This window comes from Alligator mississippiensis, chromosome 7 (assembly GCF_030867095.1).
Source record: "Alligator mississippiensis isolate rAllMis1 chromosome 7, rAllMis1, whole genome shotgun sequence".
NCBI lineage: Eukaryota > Metazoa > Chordata > Crocodylia > Alligatoridae > Alligator > Alligator mississippiensis.
The window spans coordinates 5934781-5958567 of NC_081830.1; the positions used below are offsets into that span (position 1 = coordinate 5934781).

A 23787-nucleotide genomic window follows, 5' to 3' on the forward strand; every position below is an offset into this window, starting at 1 on the left:
CCAGCCCCAGGCACCCGAGGAGCAAGTAGCTCTGCCACCTCCTGCCAGTGTGGGGTCTCAGACAGGGGTCCCAGCAGGAGATCGAGGGACGCAAATCTCAGACGAGAAACACATACACATGTACACACACACAGCTGCTCTTTTCACCACCTCCCCTAGGCCAGGCTCTGGGCTCACCCCTTTATGCAATTCCCATGGCGAATCCTGGTTCAAGTAGCCACCCTGGGGTGCTCAGCTCCTAGGAGCCGAGATTCCCTCCTGGGCTCTCAACTCCCTTTCTGTAGAAAGGATCACAGGAATCCAGGGCTCTGGGGCATCCTCCCTGGACCATAATTATTCTTTACCTACTTTTTCCTCACTTTAGGGTCTTCTTGGCTAACTGAGTGCAGCCCAGAGATGGTGAGGACTGGAGAGACCCTCACCCTGACTTGCGCTGTCCCAGGTGACTCCACCAGCAGTTCTTGCGATTGGAGCTGGCTCCAGCAGCCTCCACCACAATCACCACAGACACCGCCAGAGGCCGTGTGCACCTGCGAGGGACAGGCCTACAACCCAGAGACATGGCCCCGTATCACTGTACCAGACACACTGATCAGGGACACATCCTGGGGCCAGCACATACACTCCCTTGGATGGCAGGCTGGTTCAGGCAGGAGCTGCAAAGGGCAGCAATTACCCCCATGGGTACCCCTGTTCCAGGCCACTTACATGTCTGGGGGTTAAATCCTAAGCATGGTTAGCAAGCAAGCAGAGGGGAGACTTCCCAGGCCTTGCACTGGAGCCCAGGAGTCCTGCCCCAGCGTCCGTTCTGCCCCACCAAGGTGTCTGTCTGGGGAGTCCAAAGGGCACAAGGAGGGGCCCTGCCAGGCCCAGCCTGCCTGAGTGGGCAGAGCGGGAAGCACCTGCAAGGGGTCTGAAGAGTCCAGCTAGGCTCCACTACTTGCTCTTATGACCCATTAGTGACGCCTCCTCCCCCCAGATCTCTATCCCGTAAATAGAGAGCTACAGCATATCATCTATAAGCAACAGCGAGCGTCCCCCAGGATCCAGACCAGGGCTCAGCGTGGACTTGGTCACAACCAACAGAGGAGTGAGGAGACCCCTCAGGCCACAGGGCTCCAGCTGCTCAGGCAGGGCCTGCCCCAGAGCCCCCTGGAGCCCAGGGCCAAACTCCTCCGGAAAGCCCCTGGCTGGGATCCAGCCCATGTCCTTGAGAGGGCAGACAGGGAGGAAGAAGCTGCAGCAGCTCTGCGACCTCCTGCCAGTGTGCGGTCTCAAGAGGAAAGGGGCCAGAAGGAGATGGAGGGAGGCACATCACAGGCCAGAAACACATACTGACACATGTGCACGTGCATGCACATAGAAATGCTTTTTAACCATCTCCCCCAGGCCAGGCCCCTGGCTCTTCCTTTTATGCAAATCCCCACTGTGAACTCATCTTGAAGTAGCCATCCCGGGACACTCAGGACCACTGCTCCCAGGGGCTGAGCTTCCCTACAGCTGCTCTGGCTGAGAGCTCTGGAATCTGACGGGAAAGCTGGGGTTACCCATTGCACCAGGGACAGCGCGGGGCCTGTCACAGCCTCTGGGCGTGCGAGTGACTTCCCACAGCCCTGCCTTCAGCCCAGGCCAGCTTCCCCAACCCCCTTACACCCACAAACAGCCCTCATCCTGATGCATCATCACTTGCCCCTTCAGCTCCACCTGGGCAGCAAGATCAGCCCAGCATCCCCCAGGCACCATGGGTCACAGCGCATCATCCCCACCCATGACAACTTCCCCTTCCACAACCAAAACTGCCTCCAAACCGTGGGCACAGCTCTGGGCACCAACATGCCCCCATGATGCCAAACTCTGCAGGAACCACCCGGGAGAAGCACTACGAATAAAAAGCAGCCCCATCCCTCTACAGCACCTTCATGATGGAGAGCACATTGGCATCAACTCGGCTGAAAATCCCTGCACTCACCTGCTGCCTTCCAGCATAGGTTCAGCAGCTACCGTCTTGTAGCACAGTCTCTCTACAGCCCTCTCGCACTAGCACCCATTCACACCAGGACATAGGATTATTCCTACATGCAAATCCCACCGGCACCACAGCAATGGCCCAAGCAGCAGCCACCAGCCCAGACACAGCAAGGCCTAGTTGTTGCCTAAGGAACATGGGCCACGGCCCACTGCAACACACTATCAGCTCTCCTTACCAAGGTAGGCCACTGGGTCGACATCACCTGATTTCTGGGCACGACTGAAAGTACAACAGGAATAGGAAGGAGGTCACAGGATTAAAATGAGTGCAGCAAGGGAAACACACTGAGCACAGCACCCAAGGGAGCTGCCAGCTCCATCCAGGAGAACAAAGTCTCCAGGATAAAAGAAGGATGCATGAAGACAAACCCCAGCCTCTCTGCAGGACTCCAGCTCTGAGACCCCAACCTGGATCCCAGGGCAGGACGACAGACACCTCTCCCCTCAACTTCTGCTCCAGGCCGCTCCTCAAACAGCTTCTCCCAGGTGCAAGGCAGGAGCACACCCACGGCAGCAAACAGCCTCCCTGCTACAACCCAGGGGAGCTGGGCTGAGCCTGCTGGAGCAGCTGGAGCTGATGGGCAAAGGATTGCAGGCCTGGGAGGTATTTCTCTCCCTCATTAACCCTTTCCAGCCTGCTGCTCTCTAACCTGTCTAGTCCCCATTACAGCCTGGAAAGGGTCCATCAGGTTTATGCATAGTGGGATGGACATTGTCCCCTTGTTCTCTCCAGGGTCAGACACTTCTTCCTCTGCAGACGCTCCCAGGGGCCAGGACCCTGCAGCTGAGGTTCTCCACAGAGGGTGACACTCTGGCCTGCAGACATGCATGCCCCACTACCCCTCCTGCCAAGAACCAAGCAGGGCTCAGCTCCCAGGTGACATAGAAGTTGTCATTGCTGTAATACCTCTTTTTAGGCCTCTTACTCCCAGCCCATGTGCAGACGGCTCCTACTGTTGATGAATCTGCATGGATGAAGGTGATGAAGGGCTTGCATGTGGGAGTGGTCATCACCCGTCTCTTCATCCTCCTGTTGCAGTAGGAATCAATGAACGGCGGGTATGACGGCTCGTTGATGTGCTGCCTCTGCAACGCGCCGTATTGTGACTCCCTGCTGTCTGCGCTCGGCCAGGAAGACATCGGCATCAGCATCAGGAACATCAGCAGCTGACGCTGGGGCTTGGCATTGTGATGTCACTGCAGGGAGCAGCACTGTTGCCACAGCAACCAGGGGTTTCCCTCCCACAGGGCAAGGTGCTGAGTGCTGGGGCTGTGGGCGCCTCTGGTCTGGCCTGGCCGGGGAGTGGTACCAGTCTGGGACAACCTTAGCCCCTGAACTCTTTGGTCGTGTTCTCCTTTATTCTCCTTGTGGAAGGCCCCACAATCGTGCTGTCATGCACCAGTACGTCAGATGCAAGGAAAACCAGCTCCACTGGTATTTAGGGTCCTGCCCCAGCCCCTGATGCTGAATCCCTGTGCAGAAACACTGTGCTACCAGGATAGGGCTGCTGCTCCCTGCTGCAAGGTACGTTGTGTCTTTCCTGGGACACCCTGGCCTTGCTCTCAGGCTCTGGGGAAGCGCTTCACCTTCAGGCAGGCAGGTCCTGCTGTCCATATGCAGGGCATGGTCTGGGCTCCTACTTGTCTCCATGGCTCTCGCGCCCTTCCAGGACCAGCTGCTCAGCCACCCGCCTGGCATTTAACAACAGGACTATCCCTGGTTCAGGAGGACCTGGTTAAACAGCAGCCCCTGGTGCCAGGACCTCAGGCCCTGTCTGATCGCTGCCCTGTGGAGTCAGGGCACGTCAAGGCAGTAACTGGGGCTGGGAACAACCTGGCACTGCTCCCCAGAGCAGGGACCTGCTGAACAAATCAAGGCACCCCCAGGCTGATGAGGCTTAGTTCAGGGACTGTACAATTTAGTGCATTGACCCACCCCCCATGAGGCCATCACAAGAGCATCCAAGGGAAGGGGTTGTTCCCTGGGAGGGAAGGAAGTACCAGAGCTTTGACAGCACTGGGTCATAAGCAGGTTCCCTGAATCCTCTGGGTCTTCATCGGCTTCCCCAGGTTCCTAAACCCCTCGGGCCTTAACCCCCTGTAAGTCAATAGCCAGATGTACAATATTTGAGGAAAAGTTGCCAAGGGCCCTTATAAAACGAGCACATGCAAATGGTGTGACCCCATTTCCTGTTTATTCCCTGCAAGGCTCATCCTCATTAAGCACCAGCCCTGCCCTGGGTTTCTCAGTGTCTCTGCAGACCTGCCCCTTCCTACCTGCTGAAGACACCAGGCATTAGCCAGAACAACCATGATGCCAGCACTAGCTTTGCTGTCCCTGCTGGCAGCCCCCCTCGGTGAGTGTCTGCTTCCGTGTAGGGCAGGGGGATGCAGAGGTAGAGAGAGAGGGTACATTATCTCACACCGGGTTCATTTCTCTATTAGGTGTCCTGTCCCAGGTCACATTGAAGGAGTCTGGCCCTGGGGTGGTGAAGCCTGGTTAGACCCTCATTCTGACTTGCACCGTGTCTGGATTCTCTCTCACTAGCTATCCTGTGCACTGGGTTTGCCAGGCAGATGGAAAAGGGTTGCAGTGGGTTGGAGCTATCGGGAAAGATGGAAGCACTGGTTATAATAGTGTTCTCCAAAGCCGCCTCACCATCAGCAGAGGCACCTCCAGCAGCCAAGTACACCTGCGTCTGACCGGGCTCCAGCCTGCAGACACAGCCCGGTATTACTGTGCCACAGACGCAGTGAATGAAAACCCATGGGAGCCTGCACAAAAACCATGACCTACCAGGCCTGGACAGTCACTCTAGCACGAACTCCCCGAGGCAGGGATGAGGGGCAGAGACCCCTGAGCACCCAGAGCAGAGCGCTAGTCACTGCAGCGCTGCACTGCTGAGCTCCCAGCTCTGCACTCCGAGGAGACAAACCCCGCAGCAGACGGGTATGGGGAAAACACCCCCATTGCTGCGCTCAGCCCCAAATCTCATGTAAACAATGCACAGCAGAGACCCAGGCTCAGCCTGACCCCCCTGGGCTCTCTTCCCCCCTCCCTGAGCTGCACAGGGAACAAGGCCCCTGATCCCCCATGCACGGGGTTGTTTTGGGACACTCTCAGGTCCTCTGTTCACCCAAACTGCTCCAGCTCTGTGGCTACTTCTGATCCCTTCTCCCTACTCTGACATCACAGCTCCCCACACTCCCATCAGAGACTGTTTCCTCTGCATCTTGAGTTTAACAACAAAGTGCTCGGCTGCCCTAAAGGGCCATCACCATGTACTGAGTGCTCAGACCCTGGCACCTCCTATGTCTGCTCAGATATAGAGATATAGATATATAGTTATATTGATATCTACAGGCATGTCGCATCTTAAGCAGGGGTGAGGTTCTGAGGTCACCGCGTAGGGCGAAAATAGCGTATAGTCAAATCACCAGTGACTTGAGAAGCGGCAACTGCCTCTGCCTCCAAAACCTCCCGCCGCCGCTGCAGAGCCGTGCTGGGAGCTGTGCAGCCGGCGGCAGCGGCGCAGCGCGGGGTGGTGGGGGGGATGGCTGCGTGCCACCAGGCCACCACCAGCTCCCAAAACCTCCCAGGGCCACCGCATACTCAAGCCCCGCCCCCTGATTATAGTTGAATTTGCGCACGTTAAATGAGCATATGACACGACTGCACTGTATATATCGATATAGGTATATAATCTCCACCTCTAACACTCTGCCAAGCGGCCCTTGTGGTTCACTCGGCAGCTCAAAGCACACTAAAAACTGGGGCTGTGCGAGGCTTCAGACAGAGCTTCGGATCTGGAGAAGCTTCCCACGCTTTAGGGTCTGAAGCGGCACATCCGGGTCGAAGCGCTGCCTCGTTCGGCTTCCCGAAGAGCTTAGGAGGCACCTCGGAGATCCGGCCATAGGGTATAATGGGGAAGCAAGAAAATACCTATAACTTTGTTGTTTTTTCTCCAATTTGGATTAAATTTGGACGGACAGTAGACTCTGCAGAAGGAATGAAGCCTGACAAGTTTCAAGAAGATCAGTGCAGCAGTTTCGGGGTAACATCACACCAAATTCTTGAAAGCAAAACTCCTGTCACATCTATGTGTTACAACACAGTGGGGTGAAAACTGCAGGGCTGGTAACTCTTACTGAGGCCACAAAGCCGGCCAAGTTTCAAGAAGATCAGTGCAGGGGTTTGGCAGGAACTCTGAATCGGATTGGATCGCGGACATCCAAAATGGCCGGATCCAAAGCCGGATCAGATCGCTGCCGACTCGCACAGGCCGACTAGAAACCCATTACACAGTTTGCATCATGCAAACACACACGTATCCCAATACCCATACCCCCACCCACTGCCCTCCTCAGAGGGCCTAATCCTAAAAATGTCTATGCTGTACCCCTCTCCACTGGATATATATTTCTATATATATAGAAATAAATATTTTTGAAAAAAAAAAAAAAAAAAGTAGCTGGGTCAGCCATGCTCCCCATCCACCCCTTGCAGTTGTGGGCTGGGGCTGGGCCAAGACCCCTGCCCTTACATGGCAGGATTGGAGCCAGGTTGCCCACTGCCCTGTGCTACGCAGCTGGATGGGGCCCACTTCCCCTGCCCTGGGCACAGAATCAGGTCCACTGAACTGGCCATTCAGCGTAGATCCCAAAAATGCTGAGCACCACTGGCACAGATGGCCATAAAGGATGAACCTCAAAGGACCAATTCTGAATGTGAGGACACGAAGAGTTTGCATGCTGCATTTCCGCCTATATTCATCATTTGCCCAGTTTAATGCCAAGTATTTATTAGCCTTTCCCCTCTGGCGGTGCTGACCCCAGTGTCTCCCCTGTGCCAGAGACTGAGCCCCATGCAGAGAGAGCAGGGCCCTGTGCTGAGCGCTCCCAGCCTGGGGCTGCTTATACCCTCCTGGGAGCAGCATGCAAATCCCTGGCCAGGGCTACTGGTTAAATAGAGATCCTGTATCCAGGAGCCTCAGTCTGTACCCAGCCCCTTGCTGCCTGCTGAGTCTCCCTTGTTATAGGGCAGCAGCAATGAACTCCTTATTCCTATTCCTGTTGCTTCTCTCTACTCCCCCATGTAGGTTATGAGGAAGGTTCAGGGGAATCCAGGGCTCTGGGGTTTCTCCATGGACCTTCTTTTTTACCTACTTTCTTTTTCTTTTAGGTGTGCTCTCTGATGTGCAGCTGGTTGAGTCTGGCCCAGGGGTGGTGAAGCCTGCAGAGACCCTCACCCTGACCTGCACTGTCACAGGTTTCTCCATCACCACCAGTAATTACTATTGGAGCTGGATCCAGCAGCCTCCTGGGAAAGGGCTGGAATACATGGGGTACATTAGCTACAGTGGCAGCACAAACTACAACCCATCCCTCCAGAGCCGCATCACCATTTCCAGGGACACTTCCAAGAACCAGTTCTCCCTGCAGCTGCGCTCTCTGACAGCCGCAGACACCGCCACGTATTACTGTGCCAGAGACACAGTGACACACAGCAGAGCAGGGTCTGCACAAAAAGGGGAAGCCTGTTCTTTCTAATGCAGCCTAATTGCAACTCAGACAGGGAAGTTTCCACCTAGAAACCCCACACACATGGGGGGAATCTCAGACAGGATCAGCCTTGGCCACCTGAGGGCTTGCTATATTTGGACCTGTAATGTTGCAGAGAGCAAAGGCCTGAGAGCTTCACCAGGCATGTGTCAGACAGTCGGTATAAAACAGTACATACCTCACAGGAGCCCCATCATAGGGTGTTTGGGATCCTCATCCCTGTGAGCAGCCATGGCAGTGGGGCTCCTCAGTCCCTTGGGCCCTTGGGGAATGTCCAGCCCAGCCTGCTCAAAGGGGGAGCAGCACAATAGTCCAAGTCCTGAATTGCCAAGAAACATTTCTGCTGGCATTATATTCAGCTAAGTGTAGCCCAGGTCTACACAGGTTTGTATTCCCCTCTCCAATTGAGGGAATAATTGGCAGGGCAGGGTGCTGTGGAGGGACACAGCAGCCCAGTGGCTGCCTTTGTCCCCTCTAGTGTCAGGCCCAGTCACTCAATTACTGAACTATATACAAATTTATTTTGCAATAAAAACATTAAAGGGTAAGGACATAAATTATATTTACAGGTATAAATTTACAAAACAATATACCCTATACCATTTATATACACCCAATTATTATTAAAAAATACAAATGAACAACATAAAATCCAGAGCAAAGGCTATTGATGGGCAATCTTATAACTCTATTAATATACAAACTATTACTTCAACTTATTCACATAAGCTTTAGGGCATAGTCTACAAATATAAGAAGTAATCCTTAGACTAGGCAGGTGCCCTCCAGGGCAGAGGCCCCATTCCCAAGGTACAGCTACAGGGAAGGAGCTGGGGGGAAAGAAAAGGAGAGGCAGACGCCCAAAACTCCTAAGATCCCTCTGTCACCCAGGAGTGGCCACATGGAGTCCCTTCACAACCCTGCGGTTCCCTCTCCTGAGCAGACCCTCTCACCAGGGTTACTTACCACTCCACAGGCCCGCAGGGTTGCCTCCCATTCTGCAGGTCCAGCTCTGTTCCTTGCCAGGCTTTCCTGCACCCGACTCTGCTGCCACCGGCCTGGCTTCGGGCCACATAAACCACTCTGTAGTGGGCGCTTCACCTTGTGCTAGGGGTTGGAGGCCCGGGCAACCTTGTGCAGCACCGGTACTCCGTCTGCTCCTCGACCCTCTGGGCAGCAGCATCTGCACTGAGCTGCTTCTGCATGACAAAGATGCTGCTCCTTGCACCGGCCTGCACATCATGTCTCTGGCCACGCACCAAAAGGTGCAGACCCCCAGGGCCCAGACACCGTGTGCCGTGCTGCACACCAAGAGCCTAACTGCTGGGGCGGTCTGCAGCTCCCTGCTGATGGACATCCTCAGGGACTCTCCTGGGCTCCGGCTTCACCTGCCGAGCCGCTCTCCTCCGCTCTACGCCCGGCTCTTCTCCCTTCTCCGCCATCTCCCTCTGCCGGGCGCGCAGCTCCTTTCATATTCTCCAGGGCTCCCACCCTGAAGTCTCCCCGACCGGACAGTGCTGCAGCCTCCAATCAGGTCCGCTTCACCTCTTCTACCCTCCATTCAGGACAGGGGCATGGCTTCATCGCTCTTGCTGCTTCCTGATTGGTGGATGCACTCCACCAATCAAAACACCAGAATCTCAAGCCTGGGCCTGAACCCAAGCTCTGAAACATGGGCTGCTGCAAGGACATTTGCAAATGGCTTGAGGGGAAGCACACAGCTCTCCTCCCCCATTCCCATTTCTCTCAGCTCCTTTGGCTTCCAAAGAAACGCTGCTTGTGGGCACCAGAGAGGAGGGAATCTCTCCTCTACCGCCTCAGGTCCTGCTAGGCCCTCACATCCGCACCAATCGTTCAGGACCTTCTTTCCTGCTTCTGTATTTCATGGGCCATTTGAAAAAGCCAGCAGAAATCTTTGGTTACATGAATGCCACCACCTCCCTGCACCCTGGATCAGGTCTGCCCTGCCCTGGCACCCCCAAATCCCTGGTTCTGCACCCCCCACCACAACCAAGCAAGGAAACGACACAGAGCTGCTGCCACCACCCCTCCTGGCTGGGCTCAGGCAGGACAGCAGCAGCGGGGCAGTAAGAGCCATGGTGGGTGGCTGGCAGGTGGGTCCTCCTTTCCTGCTTGCTCCCCTTGGACAGCCCTGGGAGCTAAAGGTAAGCTGGCGGGCACAGGGGCATGAGTGAGCCATGAAGGGGACGTGGATTTTTCTATAGTCACTGGCTTTCCCTAAGACAGGGAGAAAGAAAGCGATTCAGGAGCTAGAGCTGGAGCCAGGGGAAAGAGGTGCTCTGTACATGTCCCAGGACCAAGCCAAGGCACTGTCTGGGAGGAGAGAGCAGCTGGGACTTTGGGTAAGACAGAATATCCTAAATCCTGTCACTGTTCTCCCAGGACCAGGCTGTCCATGCTGATGTGAATTTCACCTGGAGAAGCTGCCAGACTCAGGCCACCTCTTGGAGTTACGGGTGGAAAATACCTGGTACAGCTGCTGCCATGAGAACAAAGCTGAGCCATGGGCCCATCTTCCCTGGGGCTGGAGGGCAGAGATCTCAGGGCACTCGACACTGGGACGCGGGGGCTGTGTGCTCTCAAGCTGGGAGCTGCAGCATCAGGTGGGAGCCCGCAGACTTTTAGCAGCAATGGCTGGGGGCAAACTTCAATTACTCATTAAAGCACAAGTGAAATTCATTTACTTACCTTTATCCCTTGCAATAAAGTTAATGAAGCCTTAACCTCCAGGGAAGGAGGCCCTTTCCCCTTGGGCACGACATCCTAGGGCTGGTGAGTATGCTGCCACTACCTATCATCATTCCCTGAACCTCTGATAGAAACCAGCTTCAAACAGAGAGAGACCTGTGAGCCAAATAGCCCTCCAGCCTGATCCATGGATGAACATCCTACAGCCTGAATTCTCATTTGCTCCAAGACCCCCAAACGTCAGTCACCAAAGGCCCGTGATATTGCTGCAACAGTAATCAGCTCTGCCTCCAATCCTCTTCTCCCCAGAGAACAGGGCACATCTGCTCCCACTTGCAGATTAATATCTAAGCTGTAAAAGCAATACAAACCTGGTATTCTCCCCTTATAGCCTCAGAGACAGTTGGGGAAGTATGATGCTTCCTGCCATGAACTTGCATGTGAAGAGCAGACAGAACAGAGCTACTGAAAATATTCACACCAAAACATTATCCTTTCCCAAGAGCCTTATCCCTGTGAAGTTCAGAAGAAAAAATAAAAGAAGCTGTGCTGCAGCCTCCCTTTTCAAACCAGCTCTCCACAATCAAACCAGAACCGAGAATCACTCCCGATTCTGACTATATTAGGGAGAATTTACTCCAAATCTCAGGTTCAGGCCACCAAGAATTGCAAACCATGGCGTGCAATCTAGGCAAAGACGAGCTTCCCGCGACAGAATACAAATACCTGAAGACAGTTTTCCCTAAGCTGTTACTTAGTTATTCGGTACTGGTTGGACCTACTGAAAAACTCCAGGGCCAACTCATGCAGTGAGTCAAGAAGGCTCTGCAAGTAAGGAGAGGCTGAAGGGTCAGATGTCCAGAAATGCAGTGACAGGAATAAAGGGTTTTACAAAACAGACCCACGAAGGCTTGGGGCTAGCTAGGCTTTGGCTTTCATCTCTCATTTAAGTGTTTGTGAAGGGAATGATCACCTATGACCTTGTTCCCCCGCTCTGCAGCACCGTGAGCATCCCTGCTAAGAGGAGTTCATGTGGAAGTGGGGGATTCTTCTCTCTGTCTCTGGCCACATACAGCACCTCGCACCGGTCCCTTCCTCGGGGGCTGAGCTTACGTGAGGGGCTCGACTCGTAGACGTTCCCTTCATAGAGAACACATACAAATGCAATAGCCCAGGGCCCAATGTAAACCCTGCGAGTACCCAGATACCTGAGAGGGGACAGATGCGAATGAGTGGTGAGATCCTTCTCCCCATCAGGAATCGCTGCCAGAGCAGCACCATGCTACCCTGGGGGAGCATCCTGTGCCTCCTCCATGCCCTCCAAGGTATCTCTTCCCCTACCCATGGCCAGGCAGAGGTGGGTGGTACCTGAGAGCACTGCTGGTTCTTACCCTGGTGCCCAGAGAAACCCAGGACAGGATAGGTTTCCAGCAGTTTCATCAGCTCTCATGCAGGGCCTGAGGGAACATGGTCCTTTGAATGTCCTTTCCCCACAGGTACCCATTTGCAGGTCCAGGTGGTGGAGTCCGGAGGGGGAGTTCAGGTGCCCACAGGATCTCTCTGCCTCCCTCACCTGCCAAACCTCTGGGATCAACTTCATTGCCTAGTAGATGGAGCGGTTCTGGCTCTCCCCAGCCACGGGGCTACAGTGGGTGGCAGAGACACGCAAAGCTGCCAACAACCATGCCACCAACTACAGCGACATGGTGAAAGGGTGGGTCACCATCTCCAGGGAAGACTCCAGCAGCCTGCTGTACCTGCAGATGAATGGCCTGAAGGCAGAAGACACAGCCCTGTATTACTGCACCAGACACACAACAATCAGAGATGTATTCGAGTCTCTATGAAAACCTGTCCAAATGCTCCCTCCCTCCTGGTGATGGCATGGAGCAGCAGTCACTGAGATAACGGATCAGTCCGGGCCCAGTACTCCTGGATTTCAAGTTCTCCAGGCCTTTCACCACCTGTTTGTGTCTCCATTGCCCCAATCCCAGGTCATCCTGGCCCCATCTGGAGCAGAAATAAAGCAGCCCAGTGTTTCCACTAGTCAATCCAGTACAGCATGCCTGCACCCCCAGCTTGCCCAGTGGTATTCAGTAGGGTCCTCCAGCTTCGGGCTGCTCTCGTGCAAATAGAAATATGCTGTGTTTGGATTGCCTGCAGTAAAGTAACTGTTGGTGAGCAAGACACCTGCTCCAGCCACGGACTCTCCTAGTGAGACACAGCTGCTCTCCCGAGCGCTGCTCTGTACGTCCACAGATTGGGACAGGGTTATCTAGGGCCACACCTGAGCCCATCACTGCAGCATCTCAGCATGTCACAAGCCTGGTGGAGGCCAGGGAGAAAGCTGCCAAGTGGGAGAACAGGAAAGTGGGTCTGGGGGGAGTGATGGGTGAATGCCAAGAGGCACAGACTGGGCTCTAGCACATAGTACTGGGTGCCCCAAAAGGGGAGAAGCAAAGACCCAAACCAGTGCTGTCTGGGGCCTGTCCAGTACATTCTTCACCAAACCTCTCCCACAATGGTGAGACTTGAAGAATCGTCCCCACAGCGCTGGTGGAAGCGTCTGGGACTGGCCAGGGTCAGAGATGGAGTCTGTGTTAGGTGGGCCACTGGTCGCATCCAGCCTACCTAACACCCAAACCCAGGACAACACTCATAGCGCAGGGGCCATCAATGCAGGGCAGGGGGCTCAGGGTACCTGGGAGCATGGTCCCCAGTGCCTAAACCTGCACTCCTGGGGCAGCAATGCAAGCCCTGGCTTAATTCACTGCTCCTGCAGACACCCAAGTGAGGGACAACCCTCAGCCCCAAAGCTCCCAAACACGTTGAGCAGCGACACAGAGTGGGCTGAGAGGAAGCGGAGGGAGCAGGAAGGATTCATCTAAAAAGCAGTCAGTATCTTTGTGGAGACCGCACAGACAGGACCCCACACGCAGACCTCGCATTCAGCCCCTGTGGCCCAGCCCTCCATTGCACTGGACCCTCCTCCTCCCAGGGAGGGGGCTGGAGGGCTGGAGTAGAGCGGGGCTCTATGAGAGCAGACAGATGCAAATCCAGTGCTGCAGAGGCCTCATACATGCTGACACCCTCTGGTCCTGCAAGGTTGGGGGGAGCAGGGGTGAGCAGAGGTCTGTGCCATCCCTGCAGCCCAGCACCATGCTGTCCTGGGGATCTCTCCTCTTTCTCCTCATTGCCCTGTCAGGTGAGTCCCCAGCCCCCTGCCACAGCCCACACATCCCTGGACACCCCCAGAGAACAACAACTAATAATCCTCACCTGATTCAAAGGCAATGGAAAATCTGCAGTGAGTGGCCCCCTGGCTCCGTGGGCTTTGGCAGAGGCTGGCAGAGACAGGATCCTGAAACATGCTTTTTTCTCCCCAGGTGCCCAGTCCCAGGTGCAGCTGCTGGAGTCGGGAGGGGATGTGAGGAAGCCTGGAGACTGTCTGCACCTCTCCTGCAAAGCCTCCGGGTTCACCTTCAGCAGTTTCTCCATGCGCTGGGTCCGACAGGCTCCTGAGAAGGGGCTGGAGTGGGTCGCAAGTATAAATGCTGCTACTGCTAACCTCACCACATACTACAGTGCTGCGGTGAAGGGGCGATTCACCATCTCCAGAGACGACTCCAGCAGCACATTGTACCTGCAGATGACCAGCCTGAGAGCTGAGGACACGGCCCGCTATCACTGTGTGAAGCCCACACTGATCCGAAGCCTGCTGTGCCCAATACAAAAACCTCTGTGCAAACCTCCTGCCAGCTCAAGCCAGCACAGAGCAGCAGCCAGGGCCTGAGCACAGTAGCTTAGGCAGAGGGGGACACCGGGCCCAGGCACACGCCGTGCGCAGGTAGTGTGACGCACAGCGGGAGCGCAGAGCACGCAGCCCTGCCCACTTGGGCAGCAGGGTCCTGGCCACAGCATCCTCCCTCCTCCCTGCAGCAGCTGGCTCAGACACAGCCAGCCAGGAGACCCCAGGGCCTGGACAACTGCCCCAGCACCTCGCACAGCCAGGCTGGATCGAGCTTCTCCAGCACTGGCACTCCTGGCAAACACCCACAAGCCGGGACACAGGGAAGGGCAGCTCTGGCCTGAAGCCTCTGGCTGGTGGGTGCTATGAGTCAGACCAGCACTGTCCCACATGTCCATGGCTGGGGCGAAGCGTGACCATGGAAGACATGGCTGTAGAGAGGGACCCATGCATGCTTGCAGGGGGTGCTCCAGGGACCCTCAGTGACTCTGCCCTGCAGATCCCACCCTGCTGACCTGGGCACCAGGCTCCCAGCTCCCTCAGCCTCGTGCGGCCACCTCACATTGAGCCAATGCTGGAGCGCACAGCCCCAGCAGAACGGCAGCCCCTGCCTGGGGCAGAGCCCTGTGCCTCAGATGCATGGCCCCCGCTTCATGGGAAGTAGGGCAGAGATCAGGGACCTGGCCAGGCTGTGGGCACTCATAGCTCAGTGCTGCAGGGGGATGGACCCAGGAGTCAAGAGCAGGCCAGGGCAGGAAGCAAGGGGCCATGGAGATGTCAGGAGAGCGTAGCTGCCACCTTGAACCAGACTGGAGTCTGTCCTGCTCGGCAGCCCACACTAGTGCAGGTAACAGGGACTGGCCGGGGACACGGAGGCAGCCACAGCCAGGGTCTCCCCAGCCCTTCAGGCCCATGCTGGTGGGGGGATGGATTTCTCTCTGGAAGAGAAGGGATGACCCAGACCATGGAGGGCTTTGCCTGCATAAAATCTGTCAAAAGACACGTTCGGAAACTCCTCTAGGTCTTTATTTGTTTCTCCAGACTCCTTATTTGGATGAATTTTGTTTCCTGCAGTAATAGTCCCAAACTCCCGGAAGATCTTTTTAGGCTTCTTTCAGGCTCACATTTAGGAAAAACTGCTTCACAGCTGGGGTGTCCAGACTGTGACCATTACTCCTAGTTTTCCCCAAGGGTGCCCTGGTGAGCAGTTGCTCACCGAGCCCTAGATGAACTCTTCTGATGTAGCGGTAAGCTGCTACGAAGTCCACTCTCAGCCATCTCCTTTTCAGGCTGAAGAGTCCCAGGTCCCTCAGCCTTTCCTTGTATGGCTTGCCGTGCAAGTCTCTGATCATATGGGCAGCCCTGCTCTGAGCTCTCTCAAGCTTTGCCATGTCCTTGTGAAGGTGCGGAGCCCACACTGGACGCAGTACTCCAGCTGCGGTCTCACCGATGCTGAGAAAAGCCGAGCAGAGCAGGAGAATCACTTCTTTGCAATGGTTTTGCTGGAGACGCATCAGTTGATGCATGCCAGTATAGTGTTGGCCCTGCTGGCTACAGCATCGCACTACTGGCTCATGTTCATAATGAGGTCAATTATTACCCCCATGTCTGTAGAGGCAAGTGATGGGGGATCTTTAGTCCTGCTGCCTGATGAGAGGCACCAGTTGCACAAGCACCCATGTCACGAGTTTTGTCTCTCAGCAGCTAGGGGTGCAGGGCCCCTGAACCCCCCTGCACCGATCTCCTGAACAGCTGGCAGGCTTCGTGGCCACAGCAGGGCATAGGCAGCCAGGCCGGCAGTAGTTCCCCTCCCCTCCGCCTCAAGACAGACACAGTAGCACAAGCACCCAGGACACGGGTTTTGCCAGTCAGCAGCCAGAGGTGCAGGGCCCAGATCCCAGACACCTGCATCCATCTCCTCGACAGCGGGCAGGCTTCATGGCCTCAGATGGGCTGGCATGTGTACAGTTTTGGCCCTGCTGTGGCTGAACACATACACCACACAAGTTTGGCTCTCAAGGCAGGGGTGATGTTTCCCGAAACCCCCTGAAACTATATTCTTGAAACTTGGCATGCTTTATGCACTCAGAAGGGGCTATTATTTCTGCAAGTTTTGTCCAAATCTGGCTATACATGACAAAGTTATATGCTGTTTCAACCTTCCCCATTAAAGCCTATGGCTGAAACGTCAAAACAGCGTCGAAATGGTGAAATGTTTCGACTTGCCTCATTTTGTTTTGAGGCTGTTTCAAACATACCAGTTTCATTTCAGTTTTCTTGTTTCGACCTCAAAACAGGTAAAAATAAAACTGGTGGTGAAATTTTGCACAGCCCTAATGCAGAGGAAGGATGAGACTGTCCATTAGCTAATGCTGTGTGTATTTTCCCATGCGGTGTCCTGTCCCAGGTCACACTGAAGGAGTCTGGCCCGGGGTAATGAAGCCTGCACAGACCCTCAGTCGGACCTGCACCGTGTCCAGGTTCCCTCTCCTTAGCTACACTGTGCACGGGGTTCACCAGGGAGCAGGGCAAGGGCTGCAGTGGGTCGGAGTTATCTGGGGCAGTGGAAGCACTGAGTACAACAGTGCTCTCCAAAGCTGCCTCAGCACCAGCAAAATCACCCCCAGCTACCAAGGGTACCCATGTCTCACCGGGCTCCAGCCTGCCTGGTATTACTCCACAGCCTGGTATTACTGTGCCAAAGACACAGTGATTAAAAACTGATAAAAGCCTGCACAAACAAACATCCCTGCGGGACCCACCTGGCATGTGAGCAGCAGAGGCAGCACATGCCATCCCCATGCTCTGCCTACTGGGTCAGACACACGAGGCCTTCTAGATCGCATGAACCAGCCAGGGATTAAATCCAGGCAAGGCTCAAGATTGACCAGTTGGTCAAAATCCCTGATGAAATCATAGATTCATAGAAAGTTTGGTCTGGAAGGGACCTCAGGAGGTCATCTAGTCCAACCCCTGTTCAAAGCAAGAACAACCCCAACTAGATCAGCACAGCCAAAGCTCTGTCTAGTTCGGTCTTAAAAACCTCAAAGGGTGGATAGCCCACCACCTTCCCAGGTAACCTGTCCCAGTGTTTTGCAACCATCATACTGAGAATTTTTTTCCCCTAATTGTGACAGCCAGCACCAAAGAAATTAATAAGAAATAATTATGTGCTTTTTAGAGCCATTTGGAAATTTTGTCCAATATAAAGCTTGTATTTTTCTAACCCGCAAATGTAACTTGTAACTGTTTGTAAAACTGACTAGGCCTCAAAGACAAAGCTATAGTTGTAAAGTTAGCTGATCTAACATTTTTTTCTTGCTCAGAAATTAGCCTTCATGATGATAAAACCGGGTTCAACCACCTGGCCGACGCAGCACGTTCCAACAAAGCACGTCTCAAAAAATCATCCACAGAGAGATGTAAAGGGGTTGGATTTAGGCGCAGTACTGTTAATTCCAAACCTGAAGATGCTGCGGTGTAATTTGATTATTGGATAAACCCAAGTCTGGGTAGTAACCTTTTAGAATAACTTTTAACACCTTTTTATCCCATAGGGTAACCGCTATAGAACAAGATTGTGCATGGCTCTAAAGCCAACAGATTAGCATAGGACTAGGTATAAAAAGCGCGTGCATCAGCTGACCGACAGGAAGGAGGGAACAGAACGGTCACTGCTGTTCCACGCCCGCACCCCGGACTCCCCGTGCGAGTGAGGATCGGATCCTGATCAAGGGAACTTCCCTGGTAATCCCTCTGACAGTGTCCATCAGGGACCTCCGACTTCTCTGGGATCACCTGGTGCGCACCCGGCATTGAGGGACTATGGATAAGTTGCCAACCCATGTCTGTCTATCTGTTGTTTTAAATAGCCAATGGCTGATACTCTCACTGTGCCCAATACTGCATTATCTGGCTATCGCATTTATCTTTGTGTTAACTGGTGTGTGTGAGTAAGCTATAATAAACTTGCAATGATTTACACCTAACCCTGCCTCCTTGATCCCGAACCAAACAGCCCAGTGACTAAACTTATGCACTCACAGTGCATCAGGTGAACTGGAGAGACTCAGGATGAAGCAGGCTGATTCCTCCACCAGGGGGCAGCACCTCCCCCACCCACCTGTCACCCCCCCGCCCCCCACACCCCCACGCAGCTCCTGTCCCACTGCACCAGCACACGGGGACCCCGGCTCCTTCCCACCAGCAAGGGACGGCACCACACACCCTGCACTGCGTTTGCTAGGTCCCTAAACAGCCTCCTGTCCCCTTCCCCTAAGCATTCCCCACTAGGGATGCAGACACAGCCCCTGCCCCACAGCCTGCAGCCAGGCAGGGCTCAGCTACCAGGGGCTCTCACTACCCTGGGACGCAACCAAATCCCCCAGTGTCAGAGAGGGACACAGCGAGAACCCCAGCCCCAGGCACTGGGCTCTCAAAAGTGATTTTAATTTAGGGCTTCGGTACTGAGGCCTTAACCTGCAGGCCAGGGCAGGGAGTGCAGACACCTCTCCCCTCAGCTTCCTCTCCCAGCTGCAGGGCAGGAGCCTGCCAGGAGCAGCCAACAGCCTCCCTGCAGCCTGCTGGAGCAGCTGGGCTGGAACAAGCTGGGAGGTTAGCCCTGCTTGTGCTGCTCCCCCTGGCCTGCCCCTTCCCTCCTCCAGCCTGGCCTGCACAGGGCATGTTTCCGCATACAAGCTGCTCCCCTGCATCTCCCCAGCACCTAGTCCCTGTCTCTCAGTCCTACCCAGCCTGAGCGATCCTTGCAGCACTGACCTGTTGCACTGATCCCATCCACTTTTACTGAGGGAGTGAGACCTCCAGCCAAAGCACAGGGAAGAGCAGCAGAGTCACTGTGTGTGCGCCTTAGCAAAGGGTACAGATATGGACCAACAGGCACTGCCTATAGCTCAAGGGCACAATTACACACACATAGAGAAGCAACACATGCACACACTGATGCATACACATATAAGCCCCTCCATATTATTCCTAGATCAGACCCTGGCAACTTCTGTCTGTGTAAGCTAAGCTCAGCCTAGCAAACCTGACTATGTAGCTGCCTCTGGAAACTCAGTGCCACTGCAGCCAGAAGCTGAGCTTCCCTCTCCGGCTGTGGCCTCTGCTCCTGCAGTGCCCTGCTCTGCCCCCTGCTCCTCCAGACCCTAAACCCAGGTGAGCATTGGGAGCTGCAGACATCTCCACATATTGCACGGTAAGACAGGCAGCACAGGCACACAGAGAAGGGCAGGAGCTGGGCCAAAGGGAAGCAGGTCCCTTATAGGCAGGTAGTGCCTTGATCAGCATTTCCACTGGCTGTGCTCAGTAAGACAGTAGGCAAAGCAATGCAGCCCCCTGCTCCACCCCAGGCCCCTGCCTTCCACTGTAATACCTGCCCTACCCTAGGTGATTCCCAGGAGCACGGGGAAGCCCCATCCTGCATCTGTATGCTCCAAGCTCCATCTCCCACTCCACCATGGCCTCCCCATCAGCTTGTGCTGCCCCACACCGACCCCACCTGCTGCCTTTGCATCTCTTGGAAGAGCAGGAGCTCCTTGGGGCAGGGCCCTGATGTCTGCTCTGGGCCGGTGCAGCACGAGCACAACAAAGGCTGGACCAGAGCTGTAGCCAGTCAGAGCTGTAAGGACAAGGGAGGACCTGGCATGAGCAAGGGGAAAGCCACAGACATCCCCTGAGAGCAGGGATCAGCAGCACCCACTGCACTGCACCCGGGGAACAAAACGCACACAAACAGGCACACATGAATGTGCATGTACACTGATTTGCAGCTTCTCCTGATCCATCCCCCATCCCCAGACCCAAGAGGGGGTGTCACGATGGGGTTCAGGGCTTGAGCTGCCAGCCTAATCCTGAGCAAGCAGAAGCCTGGGGCACCATGACAGGAAGCGGGACGAGGGTGGGGGGACCTCTCTTCCACTCCCAGCCCAGCCCTCTGAAGACTCGAGCTGGCAACAAGCAGGTAGCTGCAGGGGGGCAGGAGTGAGGGGAGCTGGTGCCCCCCAGGGCAGACCAGGAGCGGGGCAAGGTGGGGCTCTGAGCAGGTCTCAGGGGCCGGTGAAGCCCAGATGGGGCTGACTATCAGGGACAAACCTCAGCACTGGGGGCCTCAGCCCCAGGTCCCTCAGGCTCCCCAAGATAGCACTGGCACCTCAGGGAACATCGCTGGTGCCCAAATCCCTACAAAACCCAGGACCCATACCCTAACTCAGGTTACTGACACACGGGCACACAACATGGCCTGCTGGGATCTGGCCTCATCCCTGCCAGGTGCCATCATCTCCTGTCTACCGCGCAAATGGGGATGTCTTATCCCAACTAAGGAGAGAAGGCCCAAATGGACCAAGGCTGAGGATCAAGGGCCCCTGAGATACTCGTGCCCTGTCATCAGGAGGGTGGAGAAGAGCAGGGAACTGAAGCCAGAGTCCTGCCCACAGCCTGCTTCAGCCATGGATCCAAGCACTGGCCCTTCCCCTCTGTCTGTGCTCATCCCACCATCCTCTTCTGTGCAGAGACTCAGAGCCCTGTGCAGAGAGAGGAGGGCCCTGTGCTGAGCACTCCCAGCCCAGGGCTGCTCACACCCTCCTGGCAGCTGCATGCAAATCCCTGGCCAGGGGCTCCTGCTTAAATACAGCTTCTGGGCCGTGAAGCCTCAGTCCATGCTCAGCCCCTTCTTGCCTTCTGGGAGTCCCCCTTGTTATAGGGCAACAGAAATGAGCTCCTTATTTCTCTTCCTCTTCCTTCTCTATTCTCTCCCATGTAGGTTGTGGGGAAGGGTGGTGGGAAGCCAGAGCACTGGGGCTTCCTCCCCAGACCTGCTTCTTCACCTACTTTCTCTTTTCTTTAGGTGTCTTCTGTGCTGTGCAGCTGGTTGAGTCTGGCCCAGGGGTGGTGAAGCCTGCAGAGACCCTCACCCTGACCTGCACTGTCACAGGCGACTCCATCAGCAGTTATAATTATTGGAGCTGGATCCGGCAGCCTCCTGGGAAAGGGCTGGAGTGGATGGGGTACATATATGGATACAGTGATAGCACAAACTACAACCCATCCCTCAAGAGCCGCATCACCATTTCCAAGGACAACTCCAAGAGCCAGTTCTCCCTGCAGCTGCGCTCTCTGACAGCCGCAGACACCGCCACGTATTACTGTGCAGTGACACAGTGACACAGAGCAGAGCAGGGGCTGCACAAAAAGGGGAAGCCTGTTCTTCTTAATGTGGCAAAATTACAACTGCCCAGACAAGGAAATTTCCACCTGAAAACCTCACACACATGGAGGGAAACTCCAACAGGGTCAGCCATGGCCATGTGAGGTTTTTTTACCTGTGGACCTATACATTTCCAGAAAGCACGGGCCTGAGAGCTTCGCTGAGCATTTGACAGATAGATGTTACCAAGCAGTATAAGTCTCAAGGAGGCTTCATCAAAGAGCATTTTGGGGCCTCCTCAGCATGCTTCTTCCTGGGAAGAGCAGTGGGGAGAACCCACCTCTTGCAAAGACCCACGGCTCAGCCCAGATCACCCCCCGGATCAGGCTCCCCCGCTCCAACCCTGCAGTTCCTGGGACCTCTGCTCATTTGTACATTGGTGTTCATGAGGCAGCAAGGCAAGGGACGGCTCCTCAGCCCGTCACACTGGGAGGCCCAGGCCAAGCTCACACTTTGCAGTAATACCCGCCGATTAGGAGGAGCAAGTCCCATGGTCAAGTCCCATGAAGCAAGGTGTTCAGGAGCTCATGGGCCACAGGAGTCCACCAAGATTTAGGGGCCTGAGCCTCTGCTTCCAAGGCAGCTCCTTCACGTGCCACCCGCCCTGAAAGTCAACTCAACGGTCAGCAGGGGTCATACAGTCCAGGAGGACAAGGACACATCTCAGGCCTGTCGCAAATTGTTTCCCAGGGCAACAGCATGCTCCACACCAGCCCACCCTGAAGCAGGAAACTTCTGGCCATGGGTCATGTCCAGGCTTGTGCCTTCAGCCACAGATTAATTTATTTGCAAAAATATTTATTTCTCTATATGTTATGGGTTTGGAGCCACTCCCTCCCTTTTTCAAGTGCTCTCCTGCCACACCTTTGATTGGAGAAAAGTAAAAAATTAATCCCGAAGGAAGAAGAGAACAGATGGCCACAGAGTGCTTACCCGAACTCTCTGCGCTGTGGGCGACTGCTGCGGTAAGTAAGAAACCGGTCTCACCTGCGGGTACCCTGTCTGCCATAGCATGGTAAGCGCGGCTCCTGCCCTCGGCACCTGGCGTCTTTCTCACTCTCGGCCCAAGTCTCTTGCTCCTCTGCTGCCCTCCCTGGGTGTCGTTCTTTTCTGAGCTGTCCGTTCTTATCAGTGCCATCTGGCTCCTGGTGCCAGGATAGGGAAGCCTCTGTCTCTCCCCCTACCCAGTTGCCCCTGCAGAGACAATTCCCTGCCTCTGGGGCTGGGCAGGGACCAGCTGACAGCACACAGGACATTCGCATCCCTCTGCACTGCTTACCATGTTCCCCACAAAAACTGCATGGCTGTCCCGGGGTGTGGGACACCTCAGCCAGGGCACCGCATGCCCCACAGAAAATAGTCTGTTTTCACATGCACGTCACAGAAAATAATTATGGCCATTGATGCCCAAACAACCACAGAAGAGCACCTTGCACTCTTACCATTTTTAATGTTACACGTTGGGTAGTGGACTGAATTCAGAAATGCTTGAACAAGAATAGCCCGTTCTCTGAAGACAGCATTTATTGAGCACGGCCATTAGCAATTTCAAGCACGACAAAAAAGCTTTGCCTACACTAAGACACAGCCCAGCAAGACACAGTGACAACACACACAATTAGCCTGACTTAAAATGTAACATAGTAAACCGAAAGGACACCAGAAAGCCTTGCCCAGGTCTTACATAATCCTGGGGGCAGAGCGTCCCCTTGCAGCCAGGGATTCACAAAGTCCTCTTCGGGGACCTGCAGGTCTTCTAAGGCATCAACGAGGAGATCCCACAGGCCTCATCTCTGCCTGGGTTTGTATGGGTGAGTTTGCAGCTCCTTCTCCCCCTTGGACACCTTGACCATAGCATGTTTTTTTCCAGTCCCTCACATGTCGCACACCCCTCATGCCTTTCACGCATTCACTCTGTCTCTTCTCCGCCCCCTTACAGGTTCTGCTTGGAAATGGAAATGTCGTTCCCTGCTTTCTTTGGTCACATCAGCCCAAGCCGTCTGGAACGGCCCCTGCTCCCTTAGCCCTCTTTCTGATGCACACTTGTGATGACTGTGTCAGCTTTTTGCCAACAATTTCCCCTCCTCCCTTGCACGCCTATCTTCCTAGGGACTCGTTAGAGACCTCTGGGGCCCAGCATGACACTGGATCCTTATAACTCTTAGACACGCACCTCCCGGCCCATACGTACACACCTCGGCCAGGGACAGGATCCAGGCTCAAGAACCGGGAACCTATGTGCCCAATGCCTGCTAAGTGCCTCGCCTACCGCTTCTCCACAGCCAGGATTGTCAAGGCAATTACATGTAGGCCCAAGCCCTGCACACAAACTCCATGGGCACGGCACTGACAGCCCCAGCCCTTTCCACCAGCCCATACACACACACACACACTAAGGAAGCTGCCAGCTCCAGCCAGGAGAACAAATGCCCAGGCGCAGAGGGACATGCAGAGCAACTCCAAGCCTCAGGCCTGGGGCTGTCTGGGTGTCTAGGGAAGTGTCACTCCCAATGCT

General features: G+C 54.9%; 1 protein-coding gene across 1 annotated transcript; it reads right to left on the reverse strand.

Annotated features, from left to right (window-relative positions):
• Positions 1–418: 418 nt before the first annotated feature.
• Positions 419–3168, reverse strand: LOC132251563 (ribonuclease pancreatic-like). Its single transcript, XM_059731385.1, has 3 exons — positions 2983–3168; positions 1970–2037; positions 419–530 (listed from the first exon to the last, which is right to left on the reverse strand). Exons 1-3 carry the CDS (start codon positions 3166–3168, stop codon positions 419–421), a joined length of 366 nt encoding a protein of 121 aa, XP_059587368.1.
• Positions 3169–23787: the final 20619 nt, after the last annotated feature.

Bases quoted from the DNA above. Each gene is read 5' to 3' on its own strand.
- LOC132251563 (XM_059731385.1), bottom strand. From the start codon at position 3,168: ATGTCTTCCTGGCCGAGCGCAGACAGCAGGGAGTCACAATACGGCGCG. The intron at 2,038-2,982 runs GTAGGAGCCGTC...AATGGGTGCTAG, and splicing joins TCCATGCAGATTCATCAACA to TGCGAGAGGGCTGTAGAGAG. The intron at 531-1,969 runs GTGAGTGCAGGG...TGTCCCTCGCAG, and splicing joins CCTATGCTGGAAGGCAGCAG to GTGCACACGGCCTCTGGCGG.